Below are 20,906 nucleotides of genomic sequence, written 5' to 3'. Positions count from 1 at the left end.
CACTGTATGTGCATATGTGTGTGTATGTATTTGTGTGCTGGAGGTAATTTACACTAGAAGATTAGTAAAAGTTTTTGTCACATGTAAGCTGAGACCAGAAGGACGAACAGGTCAGCCAGGCAGTGGGGTGGTGTGGGGTGGGAGGCAGAAAAGGACATTCAGACAAGAAGTAAGGGTAGGGGTGAAAAGGGTTTCAGTGCATTTGAGGAATGGAGATAAGGCCAGTGAGGTGAGAGCCAGTAAGCTAGAAGTGATGAGGATGAAGAAGAGGCAAGGGCCAGACCATGCAGGGTTATATAGGAACGTGTAGGATTCTGAACACCACCCTAAAGGCAATGGGCAGCCACTGAAGATATCCCTAGCCAGGTGTGACATGGTCAGATTTAAATTTTTCAGCCTTTTCTGAACTCCTAATTTACCATCTATACACTTCACATAATTTTATTTTGGAGGGTTATTGTTTTGTTTGCTAATTTTGTCTCTTGTCCAGATGTCAACCACATTCATATTTCCTTTTGTAGATGTGAGAGGCAAATCTAAAAGGGATTCAGCAAATGCTTGAGATTAGTGACTTCTTTTTCTGTTTTATTTTCTTGAACAGAAAACAAGCCATTGTAATATGGAAATATATATCCAAATATTATACGTGCATACCTTTTAATATAGCAATTCTACACCTAAGAATTCATCCTTAAAAAGAAAGAGACATTTGACATTTCCATTTCTCACAGTATGGTGCAAATGTTACTGTGAACCACCCTTCTGAAACAACTAAAACTTCTGGAGAAGATATGAAAAACATCCTTTTAAAAACATCACTGAACTAGCAAGACAATAGAAAATCCTCAGGGTCAAATAAAATGAATGCTGGAAATAAAGTGAATGCTGGAATCCAGAGAGATAAAGCCAGATTTTACCCTAGGGGAATCAGCTAACTGGTGTTTTCGAGTTTCTGTTTGGATAGTGCAATGAGACAGGGGAGAAACCCTCATACCTGAGGTAGAAAGCATAATACAAAATTCCTACATAGAGCTGGGACCCCACACAGCTACCACCTCAGTATGAGGGTAAACTAGAAAGTAACCTCTACCTGTCAGAAGAAGATAGGTAACTTGTTCTATCTAGCTTAGCACTAAGTGGGGGAAAAATCTTTCCGAAATTTCTGAATTCACCATGTTTGTGACATTAGTTACCACTTATTCATATTACCTGTGCAATTTGGAAAAGCTCAAGCCAAGAATTTATTTTAAGGTGGTCCTAGGAAGTCCTAGGTGGCACCTGATGGAAGCAAACACAACTCGTTCCTAAACAATATACCTTTGACTCAGGTCTCAAATAATCCAACAGTTAACTTCCAATAGACACGAGCTCAAAGTCAAAAGTTTAAAAAGTTGTAAGGAAACAAGGCAATGTGAGAAACAGCCAGTAGAAACAACAGAAAGCAGAATCAGACCTGTAGAGATCTTAAGTGACTCTTCAGATGCATATTACAATATACTGTATTTGTGATATTGAAGAGTTTTAAAAGGAGACTGAAAATATAAGTATTAAAGAGGAAACTATAAACACGAATAGTATATTTGAAAAAGAGTCAAAAAGAACTTCTAGAAATAAAACGTAACTAAAACTTAAAACCTATACTATTTATTGCTGCTGTAACAAACTGCCACAAAGTCAGCAGCTTAAAACAAGACAAATTTATTATTTTACAGTTCTGTAGGTGCTAAATATGACACAGGCCTCATTGAACTAAAATCAATACATGAGTAAGGCTGGGTTCCTTTCCATACGAGATAGGAGAGGATCCATTTCCTTGCTTATTTGGGTTGTTGGCAGAATTAACTTCCTTGAGGTTGCAGGACTGAGGTACCCAATTTCTTGCTGGCTGTCAGCTGAAGGTCCTTCTCAGCTACTAGAGGCCACTTGCACGTCCTGGCTTGTGGCCCACTTTCTATATCTCCAAAGCCAGTAATGGCAAGCCAAATCCCTCTCACCCTTGGACTCCACATGTAGATATATCACAGTAAAACCGTAGAATACCAAAAACAAAACGAACATCTTAAAAGCAGCCAGAGAGAAAGAGCAGATTATCTAGAAAGAAATAACAATTACACTGGCAGTCAATTCCTCAACAACAGCAATGAAATCCAGAAGAAAACGGAATAGTGTCTCCCACGTGTTAGGATAAAATAACTATACACCTAAAATTGTGCGCCAAACAAAACTCTCTTTCAAGAACGAAGGCAAGAAAAAATATTTGAATAAACATTTCATCAAAGAAGAAATACGGGTGGTCAATAAGCACATGAAAAGATGTTCAGTTTCATTATTTATTAGGAAAAAGGAAATTAAAAAGACAATGAAATACCACTTCACACTTACAAAGGATGGTTATGATCACAGGATACATAATAACAAATATTGGCAAGGATGTGGAGAAACTTGAACCTTTGTAATTGCTACAGGGGATTGTAAAATCGTGCAGTGACTTTCTTTTGTTTTGTTTTTGAGACAGAGTCTTACTCTGTCACCCAGGCTGGAGTGCAGTGGTGCTCACTGCAACCTCCATCTCCTGGGTTCAAGCAATTCTCGTGCCTCAGCCTCCTGAGTAGCAGAGACCATACGCATGCACTACCACTCCCAGTTAACTTTTTGTACTTTAGTAGAGAGGGGGTTTCACCACTTTGGCAAGGCTGGTCTTGAACTCCTGAGCTCAGGCAATTCGCCCACCTCGGCCTCCCAAAGTGCTGGGATTACAGGCATGAGCTGCCGCTCCCAGCCTGGTGTAGTCACTTTGGAAACCAGCTTGGCAGTTTCTTGAGATGTTAAGAGTAGATTATGACCCAATGACCCAATAACTACATAACATTCCTAGTTATCTACACAAGAGAGATGAAAAGACATGTCCACACAAAGACTTGCACATGAATGTTCATAGCAGTATTCTTAATAGCCCCAAAGTAGAATACAGTGAACTATTCATCAGCTGGTAAATGCGTAAACAAAATGTGGTACTGGAATACTATTTGGCAATAAAAACCAAGGAAGTATTAATATATGCTACAACATGGATGAACTTCAAAAACATTATGTTAAGTTAGAGAATCCAGACGTAAAGGATCACATAATGTATAATTCTACTTATGCAAAATGTCCAGAAAAGGCAAATTCACAGAGACAGAAAGTAGATTAGCAGTTGCCTGAGGTTGGGGATGACAATTGGGCACAAATGGGCCCAACATTTCTTTTTAGAGTGATGGAAATCGTATAACATTATATTGCAGTGGTAAACTCACTAGAAATCATTTATTGTTCACTTAAAATGAGATAATTTAAGATAGGCAGATTACATCTCATAAAAGCTGTTTTTCAAAAAAGGAGGGCAAAATAAGGCATTTTCATACAAGAATAGAAGAGTTTGTCACCCATAAAAGAATGTCCCCTCATGGGGGAAATTCTAAAGGGTATACTTTAGAAAGGAGGAAAGTTATTCTGTTGGAAGGTTTGAAGTATTGAAAAGAATGGGCCAATGCATAGGTAAGTCTAAATAAGCATTATAGTATAAAACAATAATCATATGTCTAACTATGGGATTATAAAAGATAAAATTAAAATACTGAAATGTCAGGAGAGTGGCTATAGCTAAAGTTATTTAAGAGAAAGGAAAGTAAACGTATTCATTTTATTTATTATTTATTCATTTTAAAGAGATGGGTTCTCGCTCTGTTGCCCAGGCTGGACTTACACTCTTGGGCTCAAGCAATTCTCCTACTTTAGCTTCCCAAGGAGCTGGGACTACAGGTACATGCCACCACGCCCAGCATAAATATATGAATTTTAGACCTAAATAAGAACTGACGTTAAAATTTCTAGGGTAACTAGTAAAAGAACAGAAACAGAGTACATAATTTCCAAACTAGCAGAAGAGGAAAGAAATGAAATGGAAAATTCTTATTTAGCAAAAGGCCAAAAAGGAAGAAGAAGAAAAGCAAAACGTAGAAAGAGTGGTGTAAAAAAGCAACATTGTATATTTGTCCTTTACATTTTATATACAGTATACATATTCTTTTGTAGTTATTCAACATTTAATAAAGCTGTTTTAGAAGCAATAATCAGACAAGTGTACAAAGATGAATGTATATGACTTTATAACAGTATTTGTAATAACAAATCCTAGTAAAGCTTTATAAAAATCTACATAGCCAATAAAAATGGTGATGTAGCTGTATATTCATTGATCATGCGAGGTGTCATTGGGGGATTATAGCATAAAATAACATGGCACCAAACCCAGTTATGGTATGATCTAATTTTGTTGTTAATATTGTGTTTATAGGCACAGAAACAAATCTAGACGGGTATTTTTGCAGTAGGATTTTTGCATGATTAGCTTTTTCTGTAATTATTAGTTTCTTTTTGCTCTTTATTTTTCTGTATTGTTTATGCTCCTCAATAAGAATGGAGGACTTTAAGAATAAAGAATATTAAAAATCATTTTCAGTTTGAAAAACAGAGAAAAAAAAACCCCCTTAAGGCAAAGCCCATCACAGTTGTCAAGAAGTTAACAGAGATAAATCAGGGACAAATGTTTCAGGTTCCCTGAGATGCAGCTTACAAACCCTTACTCTTTATGCCCCGCCAGAAAGTGCCCCCTCTGCCCTTCCTCTGCGGCATACGGAAAGAGAATTCCAGCCTTCTCTCTCCTCCTTCCCTGGGGTGACTTCCACAGCCGTTTGTGGAACTTGCCACACGAATTGGCAGAAACCTAAGAGGCTGCCGGGAAAGTTATCCGCGCTTCTTTGCTTATGAAAAAGCTGTGTTTGGGGGGAGTAGAGGAAATCCTATAGAGCAGCCTTTGGATTCATTTAGGACTAAAGCTGAAGAATGGAGGAGATGCTCTGTCTTCAGCATTTTTATTTGATTAGCAGTTAGAATACCACATCTGGACCCAAACATGTATACCCGAACTACCTGCATCCTTTCCAAAAGTCATACCATGATAAATGCATAAGATGTCATGCTTCACATACAGAACTTTCAGTCAGACACAGTGATATGAGGGTCCTAGTATCAGATCTAGCAAGTGTTTGTAACTCCATCCGGAGTTGGGATATTAGCTCCATATTACCTTTAAATACATGACTTTCCCAGTAAGGATCAATGAAGTAAAAGCTAATTTTTAATGAACAAAAATGGACTATAGAGTATATTTTAGACATAACTTAAAATTCTTTTACTATTTCTGTAAGCAACCTCTATTCAGATGTTGGGGATTTGGAATATCCCAAAAGACACTTATCTTAAAAGCTGAAACATGCATGCAGTTGAATACATGAACAGAGAACATAATATTCTAGTAAAATAACACAAAAGGCATTTGAAACTCATTGCTACATTTTGAAATATGACACAATCCCAGTTTTAAAAAGTCATATAAAGTACTGTATAAGAAAAATACATATGTAACAAACCTGCACGTTGTGCACATGTACCCTAGAACTTAAAGTATAATAAAAAAAAAAAAGAAAGAAAGAAAAATACAAATAAGTCTGAGAGGAAAGTTCAATGAAAATAGCTGATGAGACAACAAAATGAAGTTGACAACAAAATGAAGTTAACAACAGTCAAGGTTCCCCATGCTATTATATACCTTTTCAGAAATTTAAATTTGTATGTGATTCATATTACTCCATGAGCTCTCTCTAGCATTAGGTACACTACAGATAGAATATGTGGATGAAGTGCTATGTCAGGGAAGACAGATGTGTCACCATGGCTGACATCTTAGAGAGCCATGAAATACCGGGTAAACCTGGGTAACATTAAACCTCTGACTTTATCATGAACTCTGTGCATTCACATTTCCTTGGAGCCCCAGAGCTCTTTGGTTCCTGTATCAAACAAATCCAAAACCTTATTATTTTAGTTCTCCCTTATCCCTCTCCTGGACTGTTCCTTGCCCCATCTACTTTAGTGACATCGATGTCTGCCCAGATGCCCAACTGAGAACCCTCAGAGATGGCTTCCTTCTTGCTGTGACTCCCCAGACCTTCTTAGTTTCCAAGACCTAGTTCCAAATCACTTCCAGCATCCCCTCCCCGTGACCCACTGTCATCCCCACTGCCTTCAGTTCTGCCCCTAACTTCCTGATCATCCTCTGTGGGTGGCACTGCCATCACCTCCTAACACATCCTCCTGCCTCCATCCACTGTTCCAAGGTTAAGTTTTGACATTTCAAAAGTGATTATTACATTTATTCAAAGACTCCCCATAACCTTCAGGATGAAATCTGAAGTCCTTCACGTGGCATACAAACCTTTTTCATCACTAAGTCTTTTTCTATCTCCAGCTTCTGCTCTTGCTTCTTTCTTCCCACACTCTACCCTGTGCTGTGTTACCTGAAGCTCATCAAGCATTCCATGACTCCCCTCATATTCTTTGATTGTTCCCAAGCTATCTACACTGCCTGGAATGCTCTGCCCTCATTTCTTCATCGATTATAGCTCATTCCTAACTAGCTATTAATATCAAGCTCAGCTTAGATGTCTTCACCTCTAGACAGCCTTCCCTAGACTTTCTCCCTATGTGTGTGCACAGCTCTCAGTGCTTGCTTTTCTTTTTGTACTTGTCATTCTGTACATGATGACATGCTTGTTTATCTTCATTCCAACTTCAGCCTGAATTATGGGATGGCAGGAAAAGGCTTAAATCTCTGTATACAAAATGCTCATTTCCATCACCTCATGCAAGCAGAAATGGCCATGTAGAAGGTAGAGTAGGTTAAATACATTTAAATAAATCATTAAATAACCATATTCCAATTTAAAATATTGCCCCAAACTCTTTTGGCAAAACCTTCAAAAGCCACACTCTGCATCAGCCACTCCGCTCTTTAAACACCCCCCTCCCTCATGCTTTAGGTGTACTGGACCTGGTTCCCAGAACACCCCACCCACGTTCACGTTTGCATTCCCTTCCTTGGACTGTTCCTTGGTGTGTGCATCCCAGTCTGAGTCTTGGTCCTTACTGCTCATTATGTTCCTCTTCTTTGCACTTTGTCCTTGGCCCCAGTCCTGCAGTCACTTCCTTCCTACCTCATCTCCAATCTGAGAAACTCCTGCACATCCTTTAAGACAGCGATCCCCAACCTTTCTGGCACCAGGGACTGGTTTTGTGGAAGACATTTTTCCACGGACTGGAGGGGAGGGGGCGGAAGGTTTGGGGATGATTTAAGCACATTACCTTTATTGGGCACTTTATTTCCATTATTATTACATTGTAATATATAATGAAGTAATTATACAACTCACCATGATGTAAAATCTGTGGGATCCCTAAGCTTGTTTTCCTGCAACTAGACGGTCCCATTTGGGGGTGATGGGAGACAGTGACAGATCATCAGGCATTAGATTCTCATAAGGAGCGCACAACCTAGATCCCTGGCATGCGCAGTTCACAGTAGGGTTCTCGCTCCTATGAGAATCTAATGCCACCACTGATCGGAGAGGAAGTGGAGCCCAGGCGGTAGTGCTCACTCACCTGTCACTCACCTCCTACTGTGTGACCCAGTTTCTAACAGGCCACGGACTGGTATTGGTCTGTGGCCCAGGGGTTGTGGACCCCTGCTTTAAGGCACAACTTAAATGGAGCCTCTCTCACTAGCTTTCTTTGATTCCTAAGTTGGAATTGATTACTCCTTCAGCTGTGTCATCATAGCAATGTACACATGCCCTGATTTTAGAGTTTACCACATTGTACCTCATCAGCATTTGCCATTCATCATCTTCCCCAATAGATAATGTGCTCCAAGAGCACAGACTGCATCTTACTCATCTTTGTATCCCGGGGTTAGCCAGACAGTAAGTTCTCAATAATGTTTTTTTGTTGAATTGAGGCCAATTGGCTTGCATTTTATTAAACCTCAAATATAAAGGACAGCAATTCTTAAATATTTAAAGGGCATGAAAATGTACATATTCCTTCTCATGGTAAAAACATAGCATATTGTTATTATTGTTTTTTGATTTCCTGGCACCTTTCAATGTGTGTGTGTGTGTGTGTTTGTGTGTGTGTGTGTGTGTTTGTGTGTGTGTGTGTGTATGTGTATAAATGCCTTATTATAACTTTTGTATTCATTTCTAATAATGAATTAGGAACATTCATTTCTAATTATTATATATCTATTATATAATATGACAAGATAATATAATAATAAATACATCTATAGATATTAGAAATATCTATCTATCTCTCTTTGAGTCCTTGACAATTGATAAGTTCATTTGTTTTCATAGGTTATTTTCATAGGATTCCCCCTCTCAGAGTTATTTGTATTTTTCTTATACTTTATACGACTTCTAAAAACTGTGGTCATGCCCTACTTCAAAATTCAGGAATGGGTTGCAAATGCCTTTTGTGCCATATATACATAGTCCTCAAAACACAGGAGAATCAGAAAGATATAATTTGAGAGTGAAGTAAAGCTATTCTTCTTATTATATTATTTTATCAATGCAGATCTTTAATGATTAAAGACAAGAAAACCACAGTAAATTTCCATTCTTGCTAAGAAAAGCAGAGTTCATTCTTCCTACCTGTTCTAGCTACAAAAACAAACAAACAAACAAACAAACAAAAAACCCAGAAAGCCCCCATATCCAAATCCTCAGGTGCTCTCTCAGTCACCTTCAACTTGAGCCCTCCGTGGAAGCGTGCTCAGCACCAGAGGCTAGGTCCCAACAGCGCACACCATTGCAAAGATGACCATTTTGCTCTCTGCTAACTCTGGTCAAGTTCACTGGTGCTCCAAGGAGAGGCTGATGGAGATGCTGCTGCTGCTAGATCCCACCTAACAAATCATTTTCATGGTGAGTGATTTAATTTGTTATGAGATGATCTGAACCCAGGCCTGAAAACATAGATGTTGAGAAGAAGCCTTGAAAAGTTGATCCACTGTGAATAAGAGCTAGCCAAGCTCTCCCCAACACACATTTTATTATGCACAGAATGTCATTCCCTGGTATTCCAGGGCTGAACAACTCATATTTCTTTTTCCACAATGTGATTTTATGTTTGCAAAGATATGAAAGGTAGAAGCCTAGTTAGCTAGCTATAACGGAGAATTGCAAATCTCTCTATATGCCACAAAAGCCCAAGGGCTTTCAGGAGGACAGTCCTCATAAATGCTCTGAGATGAAGAACAAGAACTATAATATTCCTTGAGGGTTGGTTCTAAGTTATTTCTTGAAGAAAATTTCTCTTTAGAGTAAATATGGGAAGCTCAGATTGCCCTTGTAGCTTGGTGGTTCTGGGAAGTCAGGGTCACGGATAATATAAATGCAAAACAACTGAAAAACAGAGCTGTCTATGAAATAAACAACTACCTAATAAGATATTAGTGTGCCATAATATCCAAATCAGTCTAGATTTACATATATCTTTGCACATGAAATATCAATGAGCATAAATTTTTTTCAAAATCTAAATCTCAAAAGTGTCCTCGAATACTCAAAGGAATACATTTCAGTTTGTATTGCATTGAAATGAATATAAAGGTTGTAATAAGGCATTTGATAAATTTCAGAAGGTAAAGAAACATACATAACCACTGATGAGAAAAAGAGTGAAAATAAGCAACCATTTTTGACATTGAGAGAGTTGAATTTGCAGAGTCTTTGGTACCTTATAAATCTACATAATAAAATGTGAATAAACTGTGTATTTTCATGGTTCCTATCACTATGCTATCTAAACTCTTGAGAGAGATTTTACTTATTTTAAAGCATTTATTCACCTTGATTCCCCCTCCACTTCAGAGATTCTGCATTCTTATGCAATGACTGAGGAGAGAGACTTGTGATTCGCCCTGCCCAAATCTCCCTCTTCTCTCAAATTTATGGATGCTAACTTCAGCGTGAAGATTCCAATTAACAGGAGGCATCAAGTTCTCCATCAAGGCCCAATTATAGTCTGTCATCAAGTGATGGCCGGGCACTGTGGCTCATGCTTATAATCCCAGCACTTTGGGAAGCCGAGGTGGGTGATTACTTGAGGTCAGGAGTTCGAGACCAGCCTGGCCAACATGGTGAAACCCTGTCTCTACTAAAAATACATGCCTGTAGTCCCAGCTATTCGGAAGGCTGAGACATGAGAATTGCTTGAGCCTGGGAGATGGAGGTTGCAGTGAGCCAAGATTGCACCACTGCACTCCAGCTTGGGCAACAGAGTGAGACTCTGTCTCAAAACAAAACAAAACAAAAACAAACCAACAAAAATAAGCAAGAATGCTGTTGAACACCATGGATGGTCAGATAAATCAATGATTCCTCTGGTTGGGGACATTCACACAGACTTAGCCAGCATATCTTAGAGAGTCCTCTCTTATGGCTGAAGCTGTTATCCCTGCACACATGCATTCAAATCTTTCACCTGGGCTCCAGTCCGTATTTCTCACCCCATTAGATATATCCCATGTTCTTTCCCAGCTCAACATGCCCCCAACATAACTCTGTAACTTCTCTAACATACTCCTGTTCCAAACTTCTCCACTACCCCAGCTCCCAGACAAGCAACGTCAGGGGCATCTTTGACTCCTTCTTTCATTTCACTCAGAGCTTGGAGAGTTACATCTTGCTGGAGCTAGGTGAAGACCAGAGGTGGGTTTCAGCCGGGATGCTTCGTCTGTTATTGCTTACTGCTTCCTGGTGGCCGGTGGGGGAACAGCAAGGGGCATAGCGAAGTCCTCCAAGAAGGCAAGCTCATTTGCCAGGATGAGTAGGGGCAGGATTCCATCCACGAGATAATTCAGAGCCAGAGGAAAGAAGAATCGAACCTAGGACAAGGCTTACTCAGAGACCAAAAAAATTACCAAACACGGAGCTGCAGAACAGAGCTGACCACCTAAGCAGGAACCAGAAATGGGCTAAGATTTAGTGGGGAAAAGGGATCAGGGTGGGTGGGAGAGACCCCAGGGCAGACCATATGGGAAGCTGAGGATGAAGAGAGATCAGAGGAGGACCATAGGTCTTACCGGTCCGCCAGTTGCTCTAGTGGATATAATCCCCCATTTTAGGCATGGGTCCAGGACTTTATACTTGACCTCACTAGTGTGGTGAAAAGTTGCAAGATCCTGACACTATTTTGGGAGAAGCTCACTTACGGCATCCTACAGCATGCATGCCAGCGACACCATGTGGGCCTCTGGACAGAGCTGTGAAGAGAGACTTGACAAAACACAAAAGGCTTGCCATGCCCTTTCTAACCCACCAGTGTGCATCAAGAAACAGATAACAGCCACAGAAGAAGGTTTTCAGCCACTGCTCTGCATTCGCTAAGTCCTATCAATCCCCTCTTGAGACCTGTCCTGCAGCTTCACTCCACCCCACGATCATCCCTATTCTAGGCCTGCATCCTCACGCACCTGGACTTACCCACAGGGTACCCAACCCAAGGTGTCGATTAGTCACCATGGGTGCTCTAGATGAGGCGGAGAGATGAGCCTTGTCACATGGCAGAGAGCTTGTCTTTTATTCTAACTGCTGTGGGGAGCCATTTAGATGGAGGAGAAGCAGAGGAGAAGTAGATGGAGGAGATTCAGTTTGGGGCTTTTAAGGTCAAGCTGCCTGAAAGACATGCCAGTGGGTGTCACGTGGAAATTGTATAAATGACTATGGAGCACAGAGGAAAGGTCTAGACAATATATGTGTGGCATGTTGATGTTCTAAAGGCCATTGGCATAGATGAGCTCTATTCAGGAAGGAAGGTGGAAATGACTATAAAAGAGGTTAAAATGTGAGTAGAACATAGGCCATAGATTTACAGGCATGTGAAGGGAAGGGAAGACTCTTTAAAGCAAGAGAGATACTAGATCACACTGCTACCTGGACCATACACTGAAGGGTGATGCTATTAAAGTCATGCTTTGCAGCTTTTTGCATTTTGCAATATATTTTGTTACTCTGTCACAGTGTGATTTTGCCACTGAGGACTGAGAACCTGCTGAGCCGGACAGCAGGAGAATCCTTTGAAGAGGAGCCCCGGCTCTGGTGAGGTGTTCATCTGTGTCAAATACTAAGTTCCTTCTTAGTATTAAGTAAGTATAACCACCATATAACAGTATAACCACTGTTTCTCGGTGGTTTCTCTGGGATGTGTTGGCAACACCATAGTGAAGCGGTTGAACAGAGCTGCCTTGATAGATTATATTCAGAAGGCTAGTACATTCCTTTCGGAGAGGCACCAGAGTGGCTTCAAGTTGTCATCAGATTTTAGACCAAGGTCTACAGAGCTAGCGTTATGTCCACACTTTATAACAATTTTATTGAATGGGTTGGACTCAGTATAGGGTAAGGGAGAAGTGATTTCATTCTTTACCACATTGTGCTGAGTTTAGCTTATCAGAGCAGATTAAAGACTACTTTGCATGTCTTTGTGTAAATAAATATGAAAACCTAGATGAAACAAATAATTTCCTAGGAGAACACAACTGACAAAATAATTGACTACAGTGGTGACAGAGGAATATGAAAGATATCAAAGAACTAGCACTGAGCCCAGATGGTTTCACAGGAGAATTCTACCAAACTTTAAAGCATCCAATACTACATAAATTGTTCCAGAGCTTAGCAAAACGTCCAAATTTTTACAAAGCAAATGCAATATTGATTAGTAATTAAACCTGATAAAGATGCCACAAAAAACTCTAGGCCACTCTTACTTGTGAATATCAATGCAAAATTCCCCAGGGAACCATTAATAGAGTCTATCACTACATTAGGAGAAGAATAATACATCAGAACCTAGTGGTATTAATTTCAGATTATCTGTAGAAAGTCTGAGTTAGGAAATCCATTAATATAATTCACTAACTTTTTAGGTGTTTGGGGGAAAATCATGTGACTATTTCCATAAAGGTTGAAAGGTATTCAACAAAATTCAACACCAATTTCTGACAACAACAGAAAAATACACATGAAACAATAGCTAGGACAAGCTGAGAAAAAAAAAGAGCAATGAGGGGAGACTATAAAACTGTCAGACAATAAAACATCCTGGAAACTAGCTAAATTTAAAACAGAGTGCTACAAAATAGAAAGGAAAACAGAATAGAAAGTCCAGAAATGGACCCAAGTACCTATGGAAGGAAATTCTACGTTAAAGGAAGCAGGAGGCCGAGCCTGGCAGATCACCTCTGGTCAAGAGTTCCAGACCAGCCTGGTCAACATGGTGAAACCCATTCTCTACTAAAATACAAAAATTTGCCAGGCTTGGTGGCCTGTGCCTATAATCCCAGCTACTCAGGAGGCTGAGGCAGGAGAATCACTTGAACCCGAGAGGTGCTGCAGTGAGCTGAGATCGTGCCACAGCACTCTAGCCTGGGCAACACAGCATGACTCCGTCTCAAAAAAGGGGAAAAAAAAATCACTGGTGATAGGATAACTGGATTGCTATTTGGAAAAAGAATTTCATCCATACTTATTTCACAATAAATTCCTAATGGGTAAAAGAACTAAATGTAAAAAATGAAACCCTACAAGCACTAAAAGAAAATGTAGATGATTCCTTTACACCCTGATGAGGGAAGAAGCTTTCTTACTATTACTAAAAATCCAGATGTAACAACAGCAAGAACAGAATTTGTGTAGTCATAAATTTGACTGCATAAAAACAAAACGAAACAACAATAACACTTCTACCTGATCAATGGGGGAAAAATCACAAGCAAAGCTAAATAAACTGAGAAAACTATTTGCAATCCATATCACAAACAAAGGGTTGTCATCCTTAACATATAAATAAATCCTACAATTAAATAAAAAGAATAAAAACTCCATTGGAAAGGAATAGACAGACTATATATAAATAGCCTTAAGTATATGAACATTTTCTCAGTTTCACTCAAAATAAGAGAAGTGAACTAAAACTATGCTGAGATAACATTTTTCACAGTCATATTGGTGAAGATTCAAATGCCTCTCCAGTGCTCTGTTGATGACATTCTGAAGAAACGGGCACTCTCACAGACTGCAAATAAAAGTACAAAATAGTATAACCCTATGTAAGGGAATTTGACAATGTTTACTAAATCTTGATCTAGCCCTCCCATCCATAACAATTTACCCTGAAAATACATCTCCAATAATATGAGAGTCCAAAAGCATAAAGTTATTAATGGAAGAATTACTTGAGATAGCAAAATACTGAAAGCAACCTAAATGCCCATCTATAGGCAAATGGTTGAACAAACTATGATCCATATAAACAATGAAGTAGCCTGCAGCTGTCAAAAAATAATGGGGAAGATATCTATGACCTGATATGAAGTGATTTACAGGACACATTGTTAAGTGAAAAAAGTAAGACACAATACAATAGATATAGCATGGCAACTTTGTATAAGAAAGAAAGGGTAATAACAATATGTATATAGGTACCTGCACATGCAAAAAGAAACACAGGGAAGATAAACCAGAAACTGTGTTTGGTTACCCATAAAATAAGAGGGAAATGGAGAAGTCTGAGACTTCTCCAAGAACAACTTACTGTCAAGTTGTAACTTTTGAACCATGTTCATATTTTACATATTCAAAACAATAGCATGTGTAGGGGGAAACCCTTAAATGTAATACAAACAGAAACAAATAAACATAACTATGTATCAATTGATAGCATAACCACACAGAAAAAAATCATTAATCCAAGTGACTTTTGAACACAATTCTCTGTATACTTAGTGGAATATACCCTAAGGACAAAAAGAACTGCAAAGAAATCTTGACCTCTACTGAAAAGGTTTGTTGCTGGTAGTGGTACTGGCATAGTAATTGCAAGTAAATGAATACACATATTGAAGCTGCTGGGAACCAGAGTTTTTACAGTGGGAGAAAGGAGATATCAACGTGGGATAGGGGAAGACAAAGAACAATCCTGAGGTATACAATTGGAATTAGAGTTATTTGTATTAACTCATGATGTTTTAAAAAATACATGCTTCCTAGCTCTATCCACTGAGAGGGCATAAAAGCACAGACACACAGAGAAATATATGTGATTATATACAGATATAGCTGTAGATATATAAACATACAGAGATACAAATATAGAAGGAGAAAAAGCAAATGGATCAAAACGTTAACAATTGCTGGATCTCGATGGAACGTATGAATGTTTACTGTATGGCAACTTTTCTAAGAGTTTGTAATCATCCCAAATAAAAAGTCAAGGGAAAAATAGTTTGTCTTTGTCTCCAATCGCTTTTACATTTGAGTTGTACTTCTCTGGACCTTTTCTAGCCCTGGTTCATCTTTCTTGAGAGCTGGTGAGTGAAACAGGCTGCGGTGAACAAGGCCTAGGCGCACCATCACCCTGGCTGAGGGTGAGATGGTTTCATCTTGTTAGAATCCTGTGGATTATCCAGGAACCCGCTCTCATGACTCCCCAGTCTCTTGTCAAGGATGGAATTAAAGTTCAGAGCTCTCATATGAGAACATTTTCAGTCACAAATTGGCAAGTGCATTAAGACTTATCAGTGGTTTCTCTGCCCACTCACGTGAACTTGTAGGATCTTTCTACGGAATCTCCTCATTGATCACATCTTTCACACTCTAGAAGAATTTAGCAGCACTGATCAGTCAACAAATACTTCCTGAGCACCAGGCACTGCTATAGCACAAGGGATGCAGCAGTGAAAACACAAAAGTTTCAGGTGTAGTGGAACTTACGGTTTCCTGGTGGTTGTTGGACAAGAACAAATCAGTAACTAAAGTGTAGGGTACGAGGCCGGGCGTGGTAGCTCACGCCTGCAATCCCAACACTTTGGGAGGCCGAGATGGGCGGACTCACCTGAGGCTGGGAGTTCGAGACCAGCCTGACCAATATGGAGAAACCCTGTCTCTACTAAAAATATATAAAAATTAGCCGGCCATGGTGGCGTGATCCCAGCTACTTGGGAGGCTGAGGCAGGAGAATCGCTTGAACCTGGGAGGCAGAGGTTGTGGTGAGCCAAGATTGTGCCATTGCACTCCAGCCTGGGCAACAAGAGTGAAATGCCGTTTCCAAAAAAAAAAAAAAAAAAATGTAGAGTATGTCAGTGGGTGATACAAACTATAGAGAAGAGCAGGCCAGGCAGACAAGGTCTTGGGCAGGGCTTGCAGAGTGGGTTGCAATCTTTAAATAGCACGGCCAGAGTGGGCATCATTGAAAAGGCTACATCTAAGCAAAGACCGGAAGAGGTAAAAGGGTGATCCACTGTGATATCTAAGAGCAGGGAGGTTCCTGGAAGTGCAAGTGTCCTGTGGCAGGTGCTGTCTGGCCTGTCTGAGTAACAGGAAGCTGTCTGGCCTGAGTAACAGGAGCTGAGTGGGCACAAAGGTGGGAGAGGACTGAAAGGGCCAGGGTGGGGAGGTAGAGGGCAGTGGCACTATGTGGCTTTGTAGGTCATCTGTATATAGGTCACTGTCGGTCTTTGACCTTGACGCAGAGTGTCACGGGAACCTTGGGAGGATTCTGAGCGGAGGGTTGACATGGTCTGACTCACATTTTTAAAGTCTCAGCTAAAGCAAAACAACTTTCCTATGCTCCCTCTTTCATAAAATGTAAGAGTTGATTGTCAACCCGATCCCTGAGGAATCCTTTTGATTTCTTCACTTCTTTCCCATCCCCAGACAACTTATGAAAGCCTCCTTAAATAACAGCAAGAGCTGTCACCAACGAGTCCTCGTGGTTCCATCATGGCGATGGAACGGAGCATTGGCATTTGCAGGTATTTTCAACCATGTCCCCATCTTTGAAGATGAAAAGCAGCCTGGGCGAGATGAGAGGATATGGAGAAGGTGGAATCAATGCGGGTGTAAAGAGGCCAAAAGTGCATCCTCATACAGGGAGCTAGGAGGCGGGGTCAGAGGTGGGAAGACAAGGAAATTGGCAGCAAACTGGGACTCCTGGGACATCTAGCAAGGCCAGGGAAATGTCCATGTCCAAACCCAGAGAATTTATTAAAATCACAACAGTATGCCAGGGACTAGGAGAGAGGAATGCCCCACTCTTAGGGCATTCTCAGCTTAGAATCTGTCAGAGGAGTCCTGGTTTCTCCCATTTCCTGAAACCATTTTCCTGAATGTAAACCTTGTGGCTTTTCATCAGGGGGCCGCAGAGGGCATGCGGTCCATTCCAAAGGATTCCGGTTCTGGTGCTTGTGTTTAGTAGGGAACTCTAAAGACAGAAGGGATGACACCTCATCCCAAGGAGCTTGGGACTGGGGAGCATTTCTTCCCTAGTTGATGAGTGAAGCAGGGACCTCATGCAGAGCTAAGCCCCTCCATTCTTTCCTTCTGGGGCTGTGCATCTGTGTCGGGTGCTCAAGTGCTCACTGCACTGCACCCACCACAGGCAGAGCATGACAAAAGGATGCAGATGAGCAAGTTAGGGGTCGGGGGGGGCCTGAGAGAGAGGATCAGGCAGAAATATGATTCTTCACCCTCCCATCTGTTCTCGCCTGGCTTTTTAGATTCTATTTATGAGCATTATATTCTTAATGAATTTTTGAAGTAAGAGATGAGGAGCTGGCAGACCACTCTCCTGTCGGTGGAGAACACCGCTACCACTAACACCAACTGGTTTTATGACACGATAGAGGAGAAATAATCAATGCATAAATTAGAACTTAACGTTGTCATAAACACTGGAGCATCAGGATTTAGTGAGAGGAGGGCAGGCCAAGATATGACAAAGTTGTAATTGGGAGACAGGAAGCGACACTATTTTTCAAAGTAAAATAAAAAAAAGGGGAAAGGAGAGAGATTAGGAGAGAAAATGAAATGCACCGTCTTTGCCAGGCTAAGTTACAAATGACCCCTTCAAATTAAAAAATGCCAGCGACTTACGTGATATCAGCATTAGGGTGAAGCCCAAAGACTTCAGGGTTATCTAAGGATGGCAGTGACTGGATGTATTCAAAATACTGGTCTAAGGTTTTGCACACAGGGATTTTATATCCAGTATAAAAGCAGAATGACGGTTCAAACATCTTCTCACTGAACCAGACCTGTATGTGAGAGAAAACAAAAGAAATAAAATTGATGAGCATCTAAATGAAAACTGCTACAAGAAAGGAGAGAGGGGTCACCTTATTTCCATTTTAATAGAGTTTTTAATACTGATTTTGAGAGTGTCTTAACAATACTACTGATAGAATAATTAGCACATATATGGAGAAAAGAGAGAGGCCAGAACACAATTTGACCTGGCCTCTGTTTAACACCAAAGAGGATATTCACTAAGAGTAAGGACCAGAGAGCAACTCTACAAACCCATTCTCTAATTGAGTCATTTGACAACTCTCAATTCTACTTTAGCAGTAGGAACATACTGCAAAGTCTGTGAGGCCATACCCCCACACGCAAGAGAGTATCTGGGCATTTTCATCACCCCACTTCTCCCCAAAGTGGGGCTCATACCAGGAGGATGTCCTTATGCGCAGTTTCACTCACACAGCACTGAGCCCCAGCACACGGCCAGGAGGGCTCCATGCAAACTCTCCCCTCCCACCTTGCGCTGAAGAGCTTCATTTGCTAATTATGTCCCTGTACACAAGAAGTAAATGTATTCAGCTGCCTTGCTGTTTGCCTTAAGACATCCCTTTCTTATTCCATATGAATTATCTTTAACAAAACAGTGAGAGAATAAATATATGGTTAGTGTGAATAGACTTATTCTCAGAAAGGAAAAAAAAACGATGCTAAATGCCTATGAACCAGATGTGAGGCAATGACTTACGTCTCCCAGAGCAATTTTCCCAGTGGGGAAGGAAATAATGGGAAGACAGGAAGAGTGGAAATGCAGGCACGACATCTGAATTACTCAGAGCACTTGACAGGAAAGAGGGACGGTGCCTTACTCTGGTTGGTCACAGGTTCTCTAGTACCTTCCCTCCATCTCCTTCCTCCAGCTCTTTTTAGATCCAGTGATTGCTCTGAAATACCCTGTGTACTGATTCTCTCTCTGTTTTATCCTATTCAACTCCTATGCATGAGCAGGCTGAGTTTAGAACCAGAACAGAATGAAAGAGAAGAGACACACAGTCCTTTCTTTCAAGGAGCTTGTGACCCAGTGGAGGGATGAGCCAATTACTTAATAACCATAATACAAAGTGCACTAAGGCAAGAGTCAGAAGGAAATAAAAATAAGCAAAGTACTAAGGAGGTTTAAAGCAGGAACAAGAACATCCAGGTGAATGTCAGCTGAGGTATTCTCAAGGAGGTGATTTGTGGAGATAAGCCTTGAAGGAGAGGATTTTGACAGGAGAACTTGGAATGGGGAGGTCACATAAGCAAAGGTATAGAACAACTGATGCAAAAATGAGAAGCAGGTTAAGGGAATAATGGAATATAGGGTGAACACAATGTAGTCATAAGAGATAGGACAGGAAGGGTGAGGTGAGGTCTACTATGGATGACTGTTGATGTCAGGGTGAGGACTGGTGATTAATTTAAGAAATGGAGAGTAGTTGAAAGTTATTAAAGAGAACAGTGTTATGAGCATGGTCATTACTTAGAAATATTAGATTTTTCACAATGCAGATGACTTAAATTGCAGGAAGACACCCTAAGGGGGCAAAGGCCATGGGTCCTCAGCACACAGATAACAAATGACCACACCAAATTCTGTGTTGCCAGATGACGTGTATGTGTAAGAGCAAAATGAAGTTTCTTCCTGTTTTCCCAGCACTTTATACACACACAAATAGCTGAGTTTCACCAAATTTGGAGGCTATTTTGGGGCAAAGTCAAAATATGAAATAAGAAATCTACACGGAGCTACTATGTGAGCAGTCATCCCCCACAAACACCCAATACAGTTCTGCAATTGGTTTTAGCAGAGAGACTCTGTAAGACGCTGAGAACAGAGAAAACAAGGTTCAAAGAAAAGCCTGAGATTGAAAGTCAGAGGGACAGCGGATGCCATATGCAGGCATGAGTTTACAGTAGAACTGCTTCTCCCATGGGCAACTCTGGATGACACGGTTGGGGTAAAGTGGAGGCAGTGCAGGCAGGTAGCTAGCTGGTCAGAAGGCAAGCCTGGGGCTGAGGATGAGATCAAACAGGTGAAGGCAGGGTGTGGGGGCTGTGGGGCTTTTGTGCAGCCTTTCTCAAGAGGGTTGCTGCTCCCAGGTTTGTGTGGTAAGCTCATGCCCTTAGGGTCGGAGACCCAAACTCACATCTGGTTATTGATGACCATCTGCAACAGGTCTAAGCTAGACAGAAATGAATGAGGGAAAGCAACAAGACAGGAGGTTGGAGAGGATGTAGGGCAAAGAGAAGATTCAGTAGGATAAGGAAGTGGGGTGTCCAACAGTCAGAGAATTGAAGCCACTGAAGGCTATGCTACTCTTAGGGAAGTCCTGAGAGAGGGGGAGGGAATGAGCCCACAGAAGTTACTCAGGGAAATGAATGGGAAAATAGTAGGATGAACTTTTGACTTCAGGCACTAATTGCTGAGAATGGAGTCCAGAGAAACCAGAATCAGATGATAGAAGGGAGTAACAAAACTCAGGTGAGGAGGAGCTGCTGTTACTTGGGAACAGCCGATCAACTGGGGCCTGGATACGGAACCCTGTGCTTTTAGATCAGGAAGTCTGCACAACCAAGGCCCAGAGGACAGAGAATCTTGGGTTTCTAGGAGAGGGTTGAGGTCAGCTGACTAGTCCTCTATGGCCCGAAATGCCAAATGTCAGGGTACAGGGAAGAAGTAGAAGAGAAAGAAAGGAAGGAGCGGGGTCAGAGAGGGGAATACCCCGCTTGAGTTCTTGAAGGTGGAGCAGGCTTCCTCCCCCTCCCTGTGTTCCTGGCTCAGACATCTCCCTGGAGGCTCTGGACCAACACAGCAGCTTTCCGTTGTCACTATCTACATGC

General features: G+C 40.9%; 1 protein-coding gene across 1 annotated transcript in view; it reads right to left on the bottom strand.

The window, feature by feature from the left end:
- The window catches only part of DNAH8 (dynein, axonemal, heavy chain 8), a 349,054-nt gene that overhangs the window by 24,083 nt on the left and 304,065 nt on the right, over window positions 1-20,906 (bottom strand). The window contains exon 90 of the mRNA XM_011986894.1: window positions 17,880-18,040. Within this exon, the coding sequence (XP_011842284.1) occupies window positions 17,880-18,040 (161 nt within the window). The remainder of the gene's footprint in view (window positions 1-17,879; window positions 18,041-20,906) is intronic.

This window comes from Mandrillus leucophaeus, unplaced genomic scaffold (genome assembly GCF_000951045.1).
Source record: "Mandrillus leucophaeus isolate KB7577 unplaced genomic scaffold, Mleu.le_1.0 Scaffold3, whole genome shotgun sequence".
NCBI lineage: Eukaryota > Metazoa > Chordata > Mammalia > Primates > Cercopithecidae > Mandrillus > Mandrillus leucophaeus.
Note: the sequence above shows the minus strand (reverse complement) of the source record. Positions and strands in the feature narration are given on the sequence as shown.